Source organism: Rhinoraja longicauda, chromosome 34 (assembly GCF_053455715.1).
Source record: "Rhinoraja longicauda isolate Sanriku21f chromosome 34, sRhiLon1.1, whole genome shotgun sequence".
NCBI classification, from domain to species: domain Eukaryota; kingdom Metazoa; phylum Chordata; class Chondrichthyes; order Rajiformes; family Arhynchobatidae; genus Rhinoraja; species Rhinoraja longicauda.
The window spans coordinates 14,960,841-14,982,125 of record NC_135986.1 but is presented as its reverse complement, the minus strand read 5'-3'; the positions used below and the strand labels follow the sequence as shown (position 1 = coordinate 14,982,125).

General features: G+C 47.3%; 3 protein-coding genes across 3 annotated transcripts in view; 2 read left to right on the top strand and 1 right to left on the bottom strand.

The window, feature by feature from the left end:
* LOC144609591 (uncharacterized) overlaps positions 1-13,551 on the top strand; it is a 36,646-nt gene extending 23,095 nt beyond the window's left edge. The window contains exons 3-4 of the mRNA XM_078428095.1: positions 13,196-13,279; positions 13,436-13,551. Coding sequence (XP_078284221.1) covers positions 13,196-13,279; positions 13,436-13,551 — 200 coding nt within the window. The remainder of the gene's footprint in view (positions 1-13,195; positions 13,280-13,435) is intronic.
* LOC144609261 (histone H2A-like) lies at positions 538-13,644 on the bottom strand. Its single transcript, XM_078427689.1, has 2 exons — positions 13,419-13,644; positions 538-939 (listed from the first exon to the last, which is right to left on the bottom strand). The coding sequence occupies exon 2, from the start codon at positions 937-939 to the stop codon at positions 538-540; it is 402 nt and encodes a 133-aa protein (XP_078283815.1). The 5' UTR covers positions 13,419-13,644.
* LOC144609186 (uncharacterized) lies at positions 4,276-5,022 on the top strand. The gene has a single exon (XM_078427605.1). It carries the CDS (start codon positions 4,276-4,278, stop codon positions 5,020-5,022), a length of 747 nt encoding a protein of 248 aa, XP_078283731.1.
* Positions 13,645-21,285: the final 7,641 nt, after the last annotated feature.

Sequence of the window (21,285 nt, the reverse complement as noted above, 5' to 3'; positions counted from 1 at the left end):
CGGTAGAAATAGAACTGAAGCAGGGGGCAATTTTGCCAAGGAAACCACAATACCCCTTAAAGCCAGAAGCAGAGGAAGGCATAGCAGTAACTATACAGGGTTTGTTGGAGGCGGGAGTACTCGTCAAGACAAAAAATCCTTGTAACATCCCGCTGTTGCCAGTTTTAAAAGCAGACAAGTCAAGGTGGAGATTAGTATTTGCGAGTAGTCAACGAGGTGGTGGAAGATTGGCCAGCAGTGGTTCCAAACCCACACACACTGCTGACTAATGTGGGGAATCGCGATTGGGAAAGCTTCCGGTCTGATACAGACCTCTTAGTGTGCGAATAAATGATGGTTGAAATCAAGGCAGCAAAGGTTATTCTGCAGGATTTAGAGCAAGATGGGTGAATGGCGACTCATCTCCAGCAGATACACAAGCTGGTTGCACTGAATGGAAATCCCTGCACCCTCCAAAGCCAGTGCTCAGCCCTTCCACAGACAATGTGGGTGGCTCTGAAAAGAGCCTTTGGGTCATTAGATTGATGGTTCACTGATTTACTTGCTCTTGGGCAGCACCCCGCCCTGAGCGATGGTCACCCCTCCCAGCAGCTTGTTGAGCTCCTCGTCGTTGCGGACGGCCAGCTGCAGGTGTCTGGGGATGATGCGGGTCTTCTTGTTGTCCCGGGCCGCGTTGCCGGCCAGCTTGAGGATTTCAGCCGTCAGATACTCGAACACAGCAGCCAGATAGACCGGGGCTCCAGCACTAACACGCTCATCATAGTTGCCCTTTCTCAGGAGCCTGTGAACACGGCCCACCGGGAACTGCAGTCCGGCCTGGGATGAGCGCGATTTAGGCTTGGCCTTGGCTTTGCTGCCGGTTTTCCCTCGTCCAGTCATTTCCACAAACTTCTGCGCACAGAGAATGAGGACATCTTCTCGCATTCGCTCTTGTGGCATCTCGAGGAATAAAGTCGGCCTCTTACAATTGATGGTACAGCATTCAATGTCAATGGTCACATACAATAGAGTCAGAGTTATACAGTGTGGAAACAGTCCCACCTGCCTGTGTTTGGCCCATATTCCTCTAAACCAGTCCTATTCATGTACATGTCTAAATATTTCTTAAACAATGCAATAGTATCTGGCTCAACTACCTCCTCCAGCAGCTCGATCCATACACTCACCACCCTTTGTGTGAAATAGCCCAATCAGACAGCTGCATCAATGTCCAATGATCAGACAGCAACAAGGGATGTGCAGAAAATAACCCTTGTTCCCCAAAAGGGCCTGAAATTTGAAAAACCAAATAAAGTGAAAACTATTCAAGCAATAGTCTAAAAATCTCCATTGTAAATCTGTTATGAACACGGATTCCCCACATTCCCAGTCACTCAATCCTGACCCACTTACAGTACACACTGAATGTGGATTAATTCCACAGAGAGAGATGCTTTTGGTTTAGGTTTATTATTGTCACAGTTACCAAAGGACAGCGAGAAGCTTTGTTTTGCTTGCTATCCAAAAGGATCAGAAATCGAGAGGAGAAAACATTTCTTCACACAGAGAGTGGTGAGTCTGTGGAATTCTCTGCCACAGAAGGTAGTTGAGGCCAGTTCATTGGCTATATTTAAGAGGGAGTTAGATGTGGCCCTTGTGGCTAAAGGGATCAGGGGGTATGGAGAGAAGGCAGGTACAGGTTACTGAGCTGGATGATCAGCCATGATCATATTGAATGGCGGTGCAGGCTCGAAGGGCCGAATGGCCTACTCCTGCACCTATTTTCTATGTTTCTATGTTTCTGTACCATACAATGAGACAATCAGTTCAAACTCGTACAATAGTTAGAGCAAAGGGGAAGACACAGAGTGCAGAATAAACCTGTTAGCATTTTAGCACATTGGTTCCTTTGCATTGTCCTCAATGGGATAGAGGAGAATCGGACAGTGCCCTAGCTTATAGAATAACCGTTCAGAAAACTGCTAATGAAGGGGAGGATACTGTTTCCAAGTCTGGCGCAGCAGCTTTCGAGCTTCTGTTGGACCAGAGCACGGCAAAGGAGGAATGATTTGGGTGGGATGTCTTTGATTATTTCCCCCATTTTCGAGGCAGAGTGAACTGTAGATGGAGTTAATGGTGGGAGGTCTGGTGTATGTAGTCTGGTGCAGCGTCCGGGCGGTAGGTTTAAAAACCGAGCGCAGGGCTTTGTTTTCACAGAGGCCCAGGAGCGGTTGGAGTGGCTGGTACAGCGTCCAGTTGGAGGTTTAATAACGTTCCATCACACTTCAAAAGAAGTGGTCTGGAGGAAGCCGCTTATTGGTGGAAGCGGACTAGAGGAAGGAGCTGATTGGGAGTAACCCCAGGTTTGAGTTAAGGGTTCAGTGTGTTAAGGGTTCAGTGAGTTAAGGGTTCAGTGAGTTAAGGGTTCAGTGAGGTAAGGGTTCAGTGAGGTAAGGGTTCAGTGAGTTAAGGGTTCAGTGAGGTAAGGGTTCAGTGAGTTAAGGGTTCAGTGAGGTAAGGGTTCAGTGAGTTAAGGGTTCAGTGAGGTAAGGGTTCAGTGAGTTAAGGATACAGTGCTTTTTAGTAAAGGTACATTTTAAAGGATTAAGATTTTTTAAGTGGGAGTGAGTTGATTTAATTTGGGGGTAAGACATGGCATTTGAGATCGGCCCCGTGGATTGTTCATCCTGCAACATGTGGGAGATCAGGGATATTGTCGGTGTCCCTGATGACTACGTGTGCAGGAAGTGTGTCCAGCTGCAGCTCCTGGCAGACCGCATTGAACGGTTGGAGCTGCGGTTGGATTCATACTGGAGCATCCACGATGCTGAGAAGGTCGTGGATAGCACGTACAGTGAGTTGACCACACCGTAATTAAAAGATAAGCGGACAGAAAGGAAACGGGTGGCCACTAGATAGCGGAGCAGTAGGCAGGTAGTGCAGGAGTCCTCTGCGGTCATCTCCCTCCAAAACAGATAGACCATGTTGGATACTGTTGGGGGAGATGGCTCATCAGGGGAAGGCAGCAGCAGCCAAGTTCATGGCACCGTGGGTGGCTCTGCGGCAAAAGAGGGGAGGAAAAAGAGTGGAAGGGCTATAGTAATAGGGGATTCAATTGTAAGGGGAATAGATAGGCGTTTCTGCGGCCGCAAACGAGACTCCAGGATGGTATGTTGCCTCCCTGGTGCAAGGGTCAGGGATGTCTCTCAGCGGCTGCAGAACATTCTGGAGGGGGAGGGCGAGCAGAGAGTTGTTGTGGTGCACATTGGCACCAACGATATAGGTAAAAAGCGGAATGAGGTCCTACAAGGTGAATTTAGGGAGGGGGGGAGCAGGAAACACCAGGCAAGTCACAACCACCTGTCACAGGAAAATGTATCGGAAAGAACTGCAGGATTAAATCGCAGATAGATATTTCTCAATACGAAACGTCACCCATTCCTTCTCTCCAGAGCAGGCGATACTGGGCCTCCTATTGGGAAATCAGGAAGAGCAAGTGACTGAAGAGTTAGTGGGGAGCCTTTACCATAATATTATCCGGTAAAAAAGAACAAGTAAATAAATCATATTTCAGACATGCAGTGAGCTGTTGATAGCACAACTGGAGTCTGTGTCAGGCGTTGGACTGTTTATAAATACAGGGCCGCTCATGCAAGAAAGAGACGAGACGAATCCGAATCCAGGGATCAGAGACTCTGATGAGCGGCGGCGTCAGCGAGTTTAACAGTTACTGAGCTGGGAAACTACACGCAACCCCCGAGAATCCACAGCATGGGTGGAGCGGAGAGGTAATCCCACCCTGGGAACTGTGCAAGGGGCCAACTGTCCGAGCTGTGAATGTGTAGATGTGAACATTGTGTCAGAGACTGTGTTAAAAGGGCGGGCGACTCAGATTGATGCCACTGTGTTTGTGTGTCCGAACATTTCGCCGGATTTCCCAGTCCCTCTGGTGAAAAATGTAAATATATCAGTGGCACGGGATCGCCCCACTTCCCAGCTCAGTCCTGAAGTGGGAATTAACGGCAAAGTTTACGTTGGTTTCGATATTTCTGCCGAAAAGCAGCGAACATGTCAGCGATCGGGACAGAGAACGCGCTCAGTGCATCAGTGAAATGGGTTTAAATGGAAAGCGCTGCCTTTAATTCGTATCGGACTTACTCTACAATAAACATTCCAGTCTCAGAGATGTACCGAGGTCAGTCTATGTCTCCGAGGTGTCCGATTTTTATTGGAATTGGAGGGTTTTTGAAGACAGAGAAACACAACGAGGCGGAGGGGCCGGGAGCTGACAGCAGGATGTCTCCGCCCCGTCCGCTCGCTGCCTTTAAATTGCTCTCTGCCGCCGCCACTCGATTAATTTCTCACTCAGTCCTGAGTGTCAGAGAGAGCTTGTGCAGAGTCGCCGACATGACCGAGACCGCAGCCGCCGAAGCGGCTCCTCAAGCCGTCCCCGCCGCTAAAACCAAGGCCCCCAAGAAGAAGAAGGCGGCCGCCCGGAGCAAAGCAGCCGGTCCCAATCTGGGCTGCCGGATCGACAAGCTTGTTGCGGATTGCCACGATCGCCATGGGCTGTCTTTAGTTGCGATAAAGAAGGGTCTGGGGGCCGAAGGCGTCGATCTGATGAAGTCCCGCCGCCTGATCCTGTTGTGCATCAGGAAGAGAGTAGCAAACGGTGTCCTGGTTCAGAACAAGGGCTATTTCAAGACCGGTAAGGGAGAAGCCGCCGTGAAACCGATAAAGAAAGCGAAGGTTCCTGCAGCCAAGACATCCAAGAGCAAGAAACCGACGGCCAAGAAAACCCCGATCAAGAAATCATTGGCAAAAACTACCACCAAGAAACCAACGGTGAAGAAATCTCCCGCCAAGAAAGTTGGGGCCAAGAAACTAGCGGCTAAAAAAACGGCGGCGAAGAAAGTATCGCCCAAGAAGGCATCGCCGATAACACCCAAAAAGGTCGCAGTGAAAAAGGCAGGAAAGAAGCCGGTAAAAAGCCCGGTGAAGCCGAAATCGGCTAAACCCAAGAGGGCAGTGACCAAAAAGTGAATTAAAAAGCGCACATTGTAAAGACCTGAACCCAACGGCTCTTCTCAGAGCCACTCACATTTCTCAGGAAAGAGCTGATCCAGACCCAAGTGATCCCTGTCCCGGGACAAGCTCAGTGCCAGCGGGGGAAATCATTTAAATTACCGGGGGTCCCTCGTAACTCGCTGACATTCGCTGCATCCCCCATTCCCCCCCCCCCCCCCCCCCCCCCCGGTATCCAGTGTCTGGAATACAACTAAATGGTGTGACCGGGCTAAGCATCACTCGGACTGGGCATACGTTTGGCTTCAAGCTGAATTTAAAGCCTTTCATTGTCAGTGAGACGGTAACACTGACAGAATCCCCGTCTCAGCCCAAGCACCAACTCGGGATCACTGGGCGGCGCGGACTTGGAGGGCCGAAAAGGCCTGTTTCCGGCTGTATATATATGATATGATATATGATAGGATGCAGGGTGATTTGGACAGGTTGTGTGAGTGGGATGCAGTTTAATGTGGATAAATGTGAGGTTATCCACTTTGATGGTATGAACAGGAAGGGAGATTATTATCTAAATGGTGTCAAATTTGGAAATGGGTGTCTTTTCATCAGTTACTAAAAGTAAGCATGCAGGTACACCAGGCAGTGAAGAAAGCTAATGGCATGTTGGCCTTCATGACAAGAGGAGTTGAGTATGGGAGCAAAGAGCTCCTTCTGCAGTTGTCGAGGGCCCGAGTGAGACTGCACCTGGAGTACAGTGCGCAGTTTTGGTCTCCAAATTTGAGGAAGGACATTCTTGCTATTGATTCACTAAGTTAATTCCCGGAATGGCAGGACTGTTATATGTTGAAAAACTGAAGCGACTGGGCTTGTATACACTGGAATTTAGAAAGATGTGAGGGGATCTTATTGAAACATAAGATTATTAAGGGATTGGACATGCGAGAGGCAGGAAACATGTTCCCAATGTTGGGGGAGTCCAGAACCAGGGGGCGCAGTTTAAGAATAAGGCCTTTTAGAACAGGCATGGCTGGGGCCCATGCGGGGTGCCCATAGCTATCCCTTTGCCTTGGAGGAAGTGGGAGGAGTCAAAGGAGAAGTTGTTAAGGGTGAGGACCAGCTCCGTTAGGCAGAGGGAAATTGGATGTTTCTGCAGATCAGGAAGAAACGGAGGGCTTTAAGGCCTTTCTTGTGGGGGATGGAGGTGTAGAGTGACTGAACATCCATAATGAAGATGAGGGAGTGGGGGTAGGAAATTGGAAGTCATTAAAGAGAAGAAGGGCGTGTGAGATATATTGGACATTGGTCAGGAGAGATTGGACCTGGGAAGATAGGATGGAGTCGAGATATGTGGAAAATATTTCAGTGGGACAGGAGCAGGCAGAAACAATGTGTCTGCCAGGGCAGTTGTGATGATGGATTTTGGGGAGAAGGTAAAACCAGGCTGAGCGGCGATGGGAAACAATGAGTGTAATGGCAGTTTCTAAACCATCTCGAAATCCCACTTCGATAGCCATTACTGCTCGGGGATGAAATGTAGTTATAGCTTACGCACACGTCGCACCCTTATATGACAAAACGAATCTTCCAAACTTCTTTTCTTCATTAATTGGTTTTATTAAAGTAGCACAAATCATAGAGTAATTCATCAGTTTCCGTACTTTATCAACTGTTTATTCTTCAAACAATATCTAGAATTCTTGCAGTTATTACCGTATGGTTCTTACAAATATAGATGATACAAGCCTATGGTACGAGCGCGTGTGTGAACTGTATGCTCACCATCCTCCGAGTCTAAACTGACCCACAACCTCTGTCGCCAAACTAGCCTCCTCCAATCTAGACACTCCCCATTACACATTAAGTCACACCCACAAACAGGCAAAAAAGACATAAACTAGAAATATTAAAACATAGCCATAACACAATGACAATAACTGAATTAAGCATAAATGGCTCCAACAATGAGGTTGGAGACTGTGGAAGGCAGACAGCCAGAAGTGATAAAATTAGAAATGGTCTGTGAAATTATGACCTGGTGTGTGGGATCATGGTCCAGGGATGGGTAGGAAGAGGGGTCCTAGAGCTGGCACTATGTTGTTTTCTAGAATAGATAATGGGATGCCTGCTTTCAAAACAACAGACTGCAACAGTCAGTCACTTCACAATTAAAACAACAGCAGCAACAAACACAAGCGTCTTGTTCACGTTAATCCACTCTGAAGGGATAGATCACCAAGAGAAGTGTATGAAGATAGAAACAAACAAACGGGGAAGGAGAGGATGAAGTTTCCGTTTCAATGGAGTGGGCAAGAATGCAGAGCAACACAATAGACAATAGTTGGCAATGTACTGTCAGGGCACAGACCTTTACATCAGCAGGCATTGTATTGTCAGGGTGTTGACCCATAACATACACAGCACTGCATGACAGGGCCACAGAGATTGGGTTAACATATGATGAGCTTTTGGTGGCTCTGGGCCTGTACTTGCTGGAGTTTAGAAGGATGAGGGTGACCTCAATGAAATTTACAGAATAGTGAAGATATTGACGAGCAAGTTTGCAGATGATACAGAAGTGGGTGGATTTGCAGATTGTGAAGATGATTGTAGAATGTAGAGAAGATTTACGTGGATGTTGCCAGGACTGGAGGGTCTGAGCTGTAGGCAGAGGTTGAGTAGGCTGGTACTCTATTCCTTGGAGCGCAGGAGCACGAGGGATGATCTTATAGAGGTGTAGGAAAATAACTGCAAATGCTGGTACAAATCGAAGGGATCACAAAGTGCTCGAGTAACTCAGCAGGTCAGGCAGCATCTAGGAGAGAGGGAATGGGTGATGTTTCGGGTCGAGACCCTTCTTCAGACTGGTGTGTAAGACTTATAGAGGTGTGCAAGGTCAAGAGACGAATAGATCGGGCAGATACACAGTCTCTTGCTCAGAGTAGATGAATCGCGGTCCAGAGGACATAGGTTTAAGATGAAGGGGAAAAGATTTAATAGGAATCTGAAGGGTAACTTTTTCACCCAAGGGTGGTAGATGTATGAAACAAGCTGCCAGAGGAGGTAGTTTTGGCAGGAACTATCCCAACATTTAAGAAACAGTTGGACAGGTACATGGATAGGACAGATTTGGAGGGATATGGACCATATGTGGGCCGGTGGTTCGTGTAGCTGGGACATATTGGTCGGTGTGGGAAAGTTGGGCCGAAGGGCACTGTTTCCACACTGTATCACTCTATGACTATGAAAGGCCTGGATAGAGTGGATGTGGAGAGGATGTTTGCGCTCGTGGGAAAGTCTAGGACTGGAGGCCACAACTTTTGAAAAAAAGGCTTTTAAAAAGGAGATGAGGAGGAATTTCTTTAGACAGGGTGCAGTGAATCTGTGGAATTCATTGCCACAAAAGGCTGCAGAAGCCATCAATTATTATTTTTAAAGCAAAAATTCACAAATTCTTGATCAGCACGGATGTCAGGGGTTATGGGGATAAGGTAGGAGAATGGGGTTGAGAGGGAAAGAAAGATCAGCCATGATTGAATGGCAGAGTAGCCTTGATTGGCCAAATGGTCTAAATCTGCTCCAATAATTTATGAACTTATGACTACATGCAACACAGGACAGTAATTAGTGACACAAACCCCAACAACCCAGCACAGCCTGTGGGGCCAAAGATTCCCAGCACCAACTGCTCTGCTGGACAGATAATGACAGTAACACCCCCTGCACAACACTGTGAAGTCACAGCCCAGTGCAGACCATACCAAGCCCAGTGGGAACAGAGAGCTTTGCACCAACCACAGCAACACTGGAAGGACACAGACTCGGACAAAACCAGCTCTGGACTGCAAAGGGACTGCCCAAGGAAAAAACAACCACAGTCCTGCAGGGACACCAACTGGTGCAACCTCAGCACGGGAAGGGGAGGTGAATCTCTGCAACATTTTTGACACAAATGGGTTGTGGAGACTGGATCACTGGAGATATTTGAAGAGAGGGGGGATACATTGTTGTGGAAGTTCAGTACTAACGTAATGTGGAACTCATTGAGTCATAGGGCCAAACAGCACGGAAACAAGCCTGTCACCCCAATCTTGCTCATGCACATTATTCCCACTTGCCAATATTTAACCCAGATCCCTCAAAATGTTTCTTACCCATGTACCTGTCCGAAAGTCTTTTAAATGTTATAGTTTCTGCCTCACAGGCTTTTACAACACAGTGCGCCGCATTGTGATGACACAGACCTTTACTTTAGTTTAGTTTTGTTTATTGTCACATGTAAAGAGGTACATTGAAAACCTTTTGTTGCGTGTTAAGTGTTGCATGTTGCAACGTGGGGCATTGCACTGTGATGACACAGGCTTTTACAACACAGAGCGTCACACTGTGAGGACATAGGCCTTTACAACCCGGGGCGTTGCACTGTGAGGACACAGGGCTTTGCAGATCTCAGCAAAGTGTAGATATAAATGGCATCATCAAACAACTATAAGCTGAGGACAAAGGCTGATGCGATTAAGATCACCTAAGTGTGAAAGGATAAGGAGTGAGACTTTTGAAGTGCAGGAGATAGTCCATAGATAGTCTGAGTTTAATGGGGGAGTGCTGGACCTAATCCTAAGGAATGAAGTTGGGCAAGCAGATGTAGTCCTGGGAACTGTGGATTTTGAGGGATATTGAGGGGTTGATTAAAACAAGAGTCGTGTCAAAAGTGTTTTATTGTCATATGTCCCAGATGGAACAATGAAATTCTTAATTGCTGCAGCACAACACACCAATATGACAAACGAGAGAAAAGAAAGAAAAAAATAATAATAAATGGAAGTGCACGGTAGATTTAAGAGGATTAGCGACTGGGGAGGTCCTTTAAGGTTACATAGAGGGTGGAGTTCTGTAGCATGAATTTAGGAGAGCAAACTGTCAAATGACTCCTCCCACTTCCTCCAAACCAGAGGCGTAGCTATGGGCACTCGCATGGACCCTAGCTACGCCTGCCTCTTTGTCGGGTACGTCGAACAATCCCTGTTCCAGACGTACACTGGCCCCATCCCCGAACTCTACCTCCGCTACATCGACGACTGCATTGGTGCTACCTCTTGCACCCATGCAGAACTCACTGACTTCATACACTTCACCTCCAATTTCCATCCTGCCCTTAAATATACCTGGACTATCTCTGACATCTCACTCCCGTTTCTGGACCTCACCATCTCCATCACAGGAGACAGACTAGTGACGGACATTTACTATAAACCCACCGACTCGCACAGCTATCTGGACTACACTTCTTCCCACCCGGTCCCCTGCAAAAAGTCTATCCCCTACTCCCAATTCCTCCGTCTACGCCGCATCTGCGCCCGGGATGAGGTGTTTCACACTAGGGCTTCCGAGATGTCCTCGTTCTTCAGAAAACGGGGCTTCCCCTCCTCCATTATAGATGAGGCTCTCACTAGGGTCTCTTCTACATCCCGCTGCTCTGCTCTTGCTCCCTCTCCCCCCACTCGCAACAAGGACAGAATCCCCCTCGTTCTCACCTTCCACCCCACCAGCCAGCGGATCCAACATATCATCCACCAACATTTCCGTCACCTACAACGGGACCCCACCACTGGCCATATCTTCCCATCCCCTCCCCTCTCTGCGTTCCGCAGAGACCGTTCCCTCTGTAACTCCCTGGTCCACTCGTCCCTTCCTACCCAAACCACCCCAACCCCGGGCACTTTCCCCTGCAACCGCACGAGATGCAGCACCTGTCCCTTTACCTCCCCCCTCAACTCCATCCAAGGACCCAAACAGTCTTTCCAGGTGAGACAAAGGTTCACCTGCACCTCCTCCAACCTCATCTATTGCATCCGCTGCTCTAGATGTCAACTTATTTACATCGGCGAAACCAAGCGCAGGCTCGGCGATCGCTTAGCTGAACAGCTGTGCTCGGTCCGCATTAACAAAGCTGATCTCCCGGTGGCCGAGCACTTTAACTCCCCCTCCCATTCCCAGTCTGACCTTTCTGTCATGGGCCTCCTCCAGTGCCATAGTGAGGCCCGCCGGAAATTGGAGGAGCAGCACCTCATATTTCGCCTGGGCAGTTTGCTGCCCGGTGGTATGAACGTCGACTTCTCCAACTTTAGATAGCTCCTCTGTCCTTCCCTTCCCCTCCTCCTTCCCAGATCTCCCTCTATCTTCCTGTCTCCACCTATATCCTTCCTTTGTCCCGCCCCCCTGACATCAGTCTGAAGAAGGGTCTCGACCCGAAACGTCACCCATTCCTTCTCTCCCGAGATGCTGCCTGACCGGCTGAGTTACTCCAGCATTTTGTGAATAAATTGAAATATTAGTGGCAGCTCAGCTTAGGGAAAACCTCACAGAGCCCGAGATATTTTGAAAACAAGAGGGTAGACAAAGAGTGAAGCTGTGAGGTACCAAAGTGGCAACCAATGCGGAGGGGCAAAGGGTTTGGGCAAAGTAATAGATTAATGGTTAATTTCATGTCACAGGAGCAGAATTAGGCCATTCGGCCCACCAAGTCTATTCAGCGATTCAATCATTGCTGATCCATCTTTCTCTCTCAAATCTATTCTCCTGCCTGGGCAGGAGGCATTAAAGCCTGAGGTTTCACACCACCAGGTTCAGGAACAGTTCCTTTCATACAACTCTCAGGTTCTTGAACAGGATTGACCTACACAATCCTAATCATACCTCGAGAATGGAACACTATGGCACAACTCTTGCACTGTTATAGACTTTTGTTGTTGTGCTTTGTTTTGGTTTTGCAGTCATCTTTCTTTAAGAATTTTATTTATTTTAATGTACAATTTATATGTATTTTGTTTTGTGCATTTATCTAAGCCTACATGCCTTTGATGCTGCTGTAAGCAAGATTTTCTATTGTTCCAACAGCTGATTGTACTCGTGCATGTGACAATAAACTCAAATTGAACTCTATTATGAATGTTCTGCACTGGTTCAACTTCAAGATTCAAGATATCTTTATTTGTCATCCAAAAAACAAGTTCTTGTCTTATGTGGATTTATCTCCGTTATCTTATCTGAATTAAACTTCATCTGCTATTCTGTTGGCTACTTTTCCAGTTGATATATATTCAGTTGTAAACTTGTAAGATAACCTTATTCATCACTGATCACTGATCCCTGCAAACCACTGTAGTCGCAACAGAGATAGACTTCCCCTAGTCCTTAAATTTCACCCCATCAGCCAATACCTGTCCCAAAGGTAGGAAAAGAGGAAGTACAAAAAGATCTGTGTGTCCTTGTTCATCAGTCACTGAAAGTAAGCATGCAGGTACAGCAGGCAGTGAAGAAAGCTAGTGGCATGTCAGCTTTCATGACAAGAGGAGTTGAATATAGAAGCAAAGAGGTCCTTCTGCAGTTGTACAGGGCCCTAGTGATACCGCACCTGGAGTACTGTGTGAAGTTTTGGTCTCCAAATTTGAGGAAGGACATTCCGGCTATTCAGGGAGTGCAGCATAGGTTCACTAGATTAATTCCCGGAATGGTGGGACAGTCGTATGTTGAAAGACTGGAGCGACTGGGCTTGGATACACTAGAATTTCGAAGGATGAGAGGGGATCTTATGGAAACATATAAAATTATTGAGGGATTGGACACGCTAGAGGCAGGAAACATGTTCCCAATGTTGGGGAAGTCCTGAACCAGGGGCCACTGTTTAAGAATAAGGGGTTGGCCGTTTAGAATGGAGATGAGGAAAAATATTTTCACTCAGAGAATTGTAAATCTGTGGCCAATTCTCTGGATGCTTTCAAGAGAGAGTTCGATAGAGCTCTTAATTATATCGGAGTCAGGGGGTATGGGGAGAGGGCAGGGATGGGGTACTGATTGTGGATGATCAGCTATGATCACATTGAATGGCAGTGTTGGCTTGAAGGGCCGAATGGCCTACTCCTGCAGCTATTGTCTATTGTCTATTATCGTATACAATACATAATGTTCCGACATAATGCTCCATTTCCAACGGGATCCTAACACTAGTCACATCCTCCCATCTCCTCCCCTTTCCGCCTTCCGCAGAAACCGTTCCCTCCACAACTCCCTGGTTAACTCATCTCTTCCCACCCAAACCACCCCCTCCCCAGGTACCACCTGAACCTACCTGATCTCCCGGTTGCTAAACACTTTAATTCTCCTTCCCATTCTGACACTGCCCTTTCTGTCCTAGGTCCCCTCCATTGTCAGAGTGAGGCCAAACACAAATTGGAGGAACAGCATCTCATATTTCGCTTGAACAGCTCACAGCCCAGAGGTATATTAATTTCTCTCATTTCAACTAACCCCGGCATTCCCTCTCTCTCCATCCCTCCCTCACCCAAGTCGCACCAGCTTCTCGTTTTCGCCCAACAAACAGCTAACAATGGCCTGTTTCCTTTATCATCGTTACTCACTGTTCACTGCCCGGCAGGCAGGAAGAGAAGACCCCGATGTCCACAGTGGAGGAGCAGTCAGGCCCACAAGACTCCACCAGTCAGGCCCCAGATCCACACGGGAATGGCAGAGAGCAAGGACCAGCTCGTCTGATACAATCGCCGCTTTCTCCATCTCTCCAAACCAGTCTGCAAACCACAAGAGCATCCGTGAGATCACCTCTCATTCTTCTCAACTCCAGCAAGTACAGACCGACCCCCTTCAGTCCAGTCCTTTACCTCAGGCTCCACCCCCGGGCCCAGGCCCCTCCCCCTCCGTGGGCCTCGCCGCCGCCCCGCGCCCCGACCGGCCGGTTGCCTAGGGAACGACGTCAGTGACGCTACACGGTATCTGTGACGTAATCGCGCAAATGGCTTGCCGAAGGTGTCTCGCATCACGTGACAGGGGCGGCCGCAACCCGGGGAAGGGCAAAGTGAGCTGGCAATCAGTCACTTTTCCCAGGAGGGAAACTGATCTGCCAACAGTCATAAAACACAAGGTACATGATATTTGATATTGAGTTGACAGAAACTGAATATATTAATAATTGTAAAAATAATACTGTCGTCGGTAGGGGTGCCAACCTCACTCCCAAATGTGGAACAGATGACGTCCAGAGTGTTTGGAGCTAAAATGCCGAAAAACTCGATTGTCTGGACCGAAACTGTCCGGACCTACAACGTCGGGGCCTGCAGCGTCCAGGCTTACATCACCACCACCCCCCCCCCCTCCCCCTCCCCCCCCCAAACACACCCCCCCCCCCCCCCCCGGCCTAATACGGGACAAACCAATTTAGCCCAAAATACGGGATGTCCCGGCTAATACGGGACAGTTGGCAACCCTACTGCCAACAGTCATAAAACACTAGATACATGAAACATGAAATTAAAGTGACGAGTGGAAAGGGTTGGGGATGTGCAAAGATTTGAGGGTGGGGGGAGGTGAGGTGGGTCAGTCTACCCCACGACAGAAAGGGGAGGAGTTGCACAGTTTGATAGCCTCAGGGAAGAGGGATATCCTGTGGCGTTCTGTATCCTCCCCTCCAAGACCACCTCCTATGAATCCACTTCCGCGCCCAGGATGGAGCCAGATGAGTTTGTGAATTCTGATGGTGTTCGCGGCCTTTGCCCTGCTGCCCCAGCACACAACAGCGAAGAAGGTGGCTCTGGCTACCACCGTTTGGTCCAACATCAGGTGATTAAACCGACACCACTCAACAAAGTCTTTGACTACCCCTCTGCATTCAGCTTTCCTCCCCTCACTGATGCAGCCCACAATTGCAGAGTCATCCAAAAACTTCTGCAGGTGGCAGGAGTCCCAGTTATATCTGAAGTCCGAGGTGTATATGTTGAACAGGAAGGGAGAGAGTACCGTCCCCTGTGGGGCCCCCGTGTTGCTCAGTACCATGTCCGAGACACAGTTCTGTTGCCTGACATTGTGGTCGTCCAGTCAGGTAGTTGGTGATCCAGGACACCAATGGTGCATCCACCCGCATCTTCGTCAGTTTGCTGCCTAGAAGTGCAGGCCGGATGGTGTTAAGCACTGGAGAAGTTAAAAAAAATGACTCTCATAGTGCTTCCCGGCTTCCGGAGACATTTTGGTGTCAAATGTGCAACTGGGGAAGCGAAATAGAATCTCTTTTCTCAAGACAGAAACTTGAACAAAATAAATTGTTTCCAAGGCAGAAGAAGTGAAAAAGATCAGCGAAAAATTAATGAAAGAGATAAAGGGCAAAGTAAGAGGCGAGAGATGCAGCCAGTCAGAATCGTGTAAAGAGTAAGCGTTTCTGGTGAGATAAAATAAAATAGAAATTTATTGAGAAAGTGAGCGGTGATTCTGTGCAAAGTGAGTCTGAGGGGCAATGGTGGTAAATTGTTGACAGCAGAGTGAGTGGGAATCGCTGCCAGATAAGGAAGGCGAGAATTAGATGGGGCCTGAGGGTTGTATTACACTCAGAACGTGGTTGCAATGTGGGATATGGTGCCTGAAAATGTGGTGGATGCAAGAACAATAACACAAGTGAACAAGTATCTGGGAGAGCACATTAAGCGTTGCAGTGTTGAAGGTTATGGAGCAAGTATGATAAACTGGACTGGTACAGTGGGGCTCTTAATCGTCAGTATGGAGGGCCACATGGGCTGTCTCTGTACTGCACAATCCCATGAGTCTGTCAGAGTCACTACAGAGGATACAATGAACCTCGCACAAATGGCTGTAAATCAGGAACTGGAAGTTAGGGGAATCCCTGAAAAATTGCAATCAAAATTGTTATCTAGACAGCTGTTGGCGCTGAGGGCAGACAAGTTTCTAGGTTATCTTCTCATCATTCCAGAGTTAAAAAAAAGTTGGTGTTGAGCTGGCATTTTTAATTTTTTTCCAAATATTCCCAGATTAGGGGCAGTATCCTTCCGGCAACAACAAAGAGAACAATTCCATACCAACAAAGGTGGAGTGGGTGGGGGGGGGGGGGGGGGGGGGGGGGGTGGGGGAAGCAGGAAACACCGGGCAAATGATCTCAACCACCTGCCACAGGAAAATGTGTCGGAAAGAACTGCAGGTTTAAATCGAAGATAGATGTTTCTCGATCCGAAACGTCACCCATTCCTTCTCTCCAGTGATGCTGCCTATCCGGCTGATTTACTCCAGCATTTGGTGTCACAGGAAAATGTCAGCTGCTATTACTAAAGAGATAACATGACACTCGAGTAAAACCCAAATCATTTGGGCAAAGTTAACTAGATGCTGAAAGGGAATCCAGTTTTGTCCATTTTGACCAATATATCAGAGTTCATTGAAAGTGACCATCAGGATGAAGGAAGCTGGGTCCACAAGAGATATTTGGGCTCTCAAAATTCAAGGACGCATAATTGTCATTAAATCAAGTGGACCCGTTGGGCCTAAACCTCTCCTGCATTGGTGCAGCACCCTCTCCTCCCCCCTCCCCTCTCCTCCCCACTCCCCCCCCCCCCTCATCCTCCTCACCTCAACTCCCCCTCCCCCCCCCCACTCTCCCCCTCCTACCCTCACTCCCTCCTCCTCCCCCTCCCTCCCCCAACCCCCCTTCCTCCTCTTTCCTCCCATCGCTGCCCCTCACCCCCCTCCCCCTTTCTCCTCCCACCCACTCAACCTCTCCTTGCCCCCTCCCTCCCTCGGAGATAGGTTTAAACTTTAAAAATGTGAATAACTTAAAAAATGTAACACCTACTTCAATTAAACTTCTTCCACTAGCACCAGATGGTGAGTAAGGTAGTCCTAAAATCGCTGCACTATCGTGTACCGTTTTGGCTGTAGTTCAGGGACAAACAAACAAACGAGAATTTTAGTATATAGATATGTACCCGCAATAGAACAATGACATGCACACTTGCTGCAGCTTCAAATGTCATTTAACACAGGAGCACACAGATCATAATTAACAGTTAAACATACATTAAATTTGTAACCACATTACTTGGTAACCAAAATTGTGCAACAACGGAAATCCATAATGCAGCTAAAAACATGGTGCACAGCAGATCATAGCTGAGGTTAGTATTGTGTCATGTTCAAAATCACGATAATTACTGGGAAAGAGCTGTTCTTGAACTTGATGACCATGATTTTCAGACTTCTGTACCTTCTTTCTGATGGTAGGAGTGAATTGTGAGCACAGCCAGGGTGGAGTGGCTGTAGTCTCCTTCGTACATGGGCCTTTGAGTTGTCAAACCAGACCGTGATGCAACAGTACGCTTCTGTACACCTGTAAAAGTTCAATAAAGTATTTGTCAACAAACTGAATTGCTCAATATTTTTAGAAAGTAGAGGAAGGAATAAAAGAAGTATATATCATGTGTAGATAGCTGGGATGAAGCAAATCTCTTGGGGAGTGCAAGTGATGAAGAAGTACACTTACGTCGAAAAGCAGAAGAGCAAAAAGAAGACACGAGATATCTTTAGCAGAGAAGGTTATGGAGATAACCTGGGGATTATTTAAGCATATTGAAAGGCAACGAAGGAGAGATTAGGGTCCCTGAAGAATCAATGTGGAATGCTATATTGGCAGCCATTGAGAACGTCACATAAACTGTGGAATTCAGGGACGAGAACTGTGATGTCTGCAAACATGTCCCAAGATTAGAGGCATAGATAAAGTCGACAGTCAAAACTTTTTTCCCAGGTTGCAAATGAACAGTACTCGTGGGAATAGCTGTAAATTGAGAGGGGGGGAGTATTAAGGAGATATGCGGGGCAAGTGTTTTTACACAGAGTGGTGGGGGCCTTGATCGCATTGTCTGGGGAGGTGGTGGAGGCAGATACAATAGTGGTGTCCAAGAGGCTTTTAGATAGGCACAACAATGTGCAGGGAATAGAGAGGTATGGATCATGTACAGGCAGTGGAGATTAAGGGCTTTGTGGCCAAGTTTGTGGATGATACGGAAATAGGTGGAAAGGCGGATAGTGTAGCTTAGAACACATCAGTATAATATGGCTCGGGAGGAACTGCAGATGCTGTTTTAAATCGAAGATAGACACAAAATGCTGGAGTAACTCAGGCAGACAGGCAGGATCTCTGTCTAAAGATTATTTGGAAGAAGGGTTTCGAACCAAAACATTACCCATTCCTTCTCTCCAAAGATGCTGCCTGTCCTGCTGAGTGACTCCAACGTTTTGTGTCATCTTACTGCAATATGGCACCAGTTTCAGACAGCCAAGCTGAGGAAGGATGTGCTGACTCTGGAGAGGGTCCAGAGGAGATTTACAAGAATGGTCCCAGGAATGAGTAGGTTAACCTACGATGAGTGTTTGTAGGCACTGGGCCTTTACTCGCAGGAGTACAGATGAACGAGGACCTCATTGAAACATACAAATAGTGAAAGGCTTGGGTGGAGTGGATGTGTAGAAGATGGTTCCGTTCGTGGGAGAGTCTTGCACTAGAGGCGCCTCAGAATTAAAGGACGTTCCTTTAGGAACGAGACGAGGAGAAATTTCTTTAGTCGGAGGGTGGTGAATATGTGGAACTCTTTGCCACAGAAGGCCTTGGAAGCCAAGTCAGTGGATATTTTTAAGGCAGAGATAGATAGATTCTTGATTTGTACAGGTCTTAAACGTTATGGGGAGGCGGCAGGAGAACGGGGTTAGGAGGGAGAGATAGATCAGCCATAATAGAATAGCGGAGTAGACTTGATGGGCCAAATGGCCTAATTCTACTGCTCTCACTTCTGACCATATGACCTAATCAGGCATCATGTTTGGCACAAACATTGTGGGGTGAGGGACCCACACTGTTCTTTGCACCATTATGAAAGAGTGGTCTTAAAGTGCATAATGTGGAAATCCTTGGAGCCTGATCAAGGGTATCCGAGGACAGTGTGGGAAACCAAGGAAGAAAATGCAGGGGCTCTGCAGAGTTATTTGCATCACTGTTAGCCATGGATGAGGTACTGGAAGACTGCGGGGTGGCTATAGTGGTGCCTTTACTTAAGGACTGCAAGGAAAAGGCAGGGAACTACAGGCCAGTGAGCCTAAAGTGAATTGTGCGAAAGTTACTGGGGGGGAATTCTGAGAGACAAGTTCTGCTTGCAATTGTAAAGGCAAGGACTGAGTAGGAACAGTCACGGTGGTTCTGTGAAAGGGAAATTGTGACTCACGAATTTAACTGAGTTTTTCAAACAGGAACCATGAAAATTGGTGAGGGACAGGCAGCAGATGTTGCTACATGGACTTTAGCAAGACCTGACATGGTGTTGTATGGTAGGCAGGTCCAGAAGTTAGATCACAAGCGATGCAGAGTGAAGTAGCCAATTGATACAAAACTGGTTTGGTAGAGATGATTCTGTAGGTCTGTTTGACAGTTTGGAGACCTATGACCAGTGGTGTACTGCAGAGATCAGCACTGGGTCCACTGTTGTTTATCATCTATGTCCATCATTTGGATGATTATGCGATTGTCTTGGTTAGTGGTAGAGTGGACAGTGAATAAGGTTATCTAAGATTGATGCTGGATCTAAATCAGTTGGTCCAGAGGCCCAAGGAATGGCAGAAGGAACTTAACTCACACACCTGCACAATGTTGCATTTTGGCTGAACAGTAAACGGCACCAGATTGGAGGAAGGATGTGGTTTTAACATAGCAACATAGAAAATAGATGCAGGAGGAGGCCATTCGGCCCTTTATTATGATCATGGCTGATCGTCCCCAATCAATAATCGTGCCTGCCTTCTCTCCATATCCCTCGACTCCACTAGCCCCAAGAGCTCTATCCAACTCTCTCTGAAATCCATCCAGTGATTTGGTTTCCACTGCCCTCTGTGGCAGAGAATTCCACAAATTCACAACTCTCTGGGTGAAAAAGTTTTTTCTCACCTCAGTTTTAAATGGCCTCCCCTTTATTCTAAGACTGTGTCCCCTGGTTCTGGACTCGCCCAACATTGGGAACATTTTTCCTGCACCTAGCTTTTCCAGTCCTTTTATAAATTTATATGTTTCTATAAGATCCCCTCTCATCCTTCTAAACTCCAGTGAATACAAGCCTAGTCTTTTCAATCTTTCTTCATATGACAGTCCTGCCATCCCAGGGATCAATCTCGTGATCCTACGCTGCACTGCCTCAATTACAAGGATGTCCTTCCACAAATTAGGAGACTAAAACTATGCACAATACTCCAGATGTGGGCTTACCAGGGCGCTATAAAACTGCAGAAGAACCTCTTTACTCCGATACAGAAATCCTCTTGTTATGAAGGCCAACATTCCATTAGTTTTCTTGAATGCCTGCTGTACCTGCATGCCAACTTTCAGTGCCTGGTGCACAAGGACATCCAGGTCTCGCTGCACCTCCCCCTCACCTAACCTAATTCTATTGAGAAAATAATCTGCCTCCATGTTTTTTCCACCAAAGTGGATAACCTCACATTTATCTATATTATACTGCATCTGCCATGCATCTGCCCCCTCACTCAACCTGTCCAGGTCACCCTGCAACCTCCTAACATCCTCTTCAAGTTTACACTGCCACCCAGCTTTGTGTCATCCGCAAACTTGCTAGTGTTGTTTCTAATTCCCTCTTCCAAATCATTAATATATATGGTAAACAGTTGCGGCCCCAACACCTAGCCTTGCGGCACTCCACTCGCCATTACCTGCCATTCTGAAAAGGACCTGTTTACTCCTACTCTTTGCTTCCTGTCCGCCAACCAATTTTCTATCCATGTCAACACTCTACCCCCAATACCATGCGCTCTAAATTTAGTCACCAATCTCCCGTGCGGGACCTTATCAAAGGCTTTCTGAAAGTCTAGATACACTACATCCACTGGCTCCCCTTCATCCATTTTACTTGTCACATCCTCAAAAAATTCCAGAAGATTAGTCAAGCATTATTTCCCTTTCATAAATCCATGCTGACTTATCCTTTTACTGCTATTCAAATGCACTGTTATTACCTCTTTATTAATTGACTCCAGCATCTTTCCCACCACCGAAGTCAGGCTAACTGGTCTGTAATTCCCCGTTTTCTCTCTCGCTCCTTTCTTGAAAAGTGGGATAACATTAGCTATCCTCCAATCCACAGGACCTGATCCTGAATCTATTGATTCGGGTCGAAACCCGTCTTCAGACTGATGTTAGGTGAGGGGGTGGGACAAAGATAGAATGTAGTCGGAGACAGTAAGACTAGTGTTTTTTTCTTTCATGCTCTTTTCCCCCCTTTTAATTAACCCCGTTGTCCTCCTCTATTGTGTTCTAAATTTCTCCCAGTCCTCCAGTTTGTTGCTTCCTCTGGCCAATTCATATGCCTCTTCCTTAGATTTAACACTTCCCGTGATTTCCCTTGTGATCCACTGTTGAGCCGCCCTCCCCGTTTTATTTTT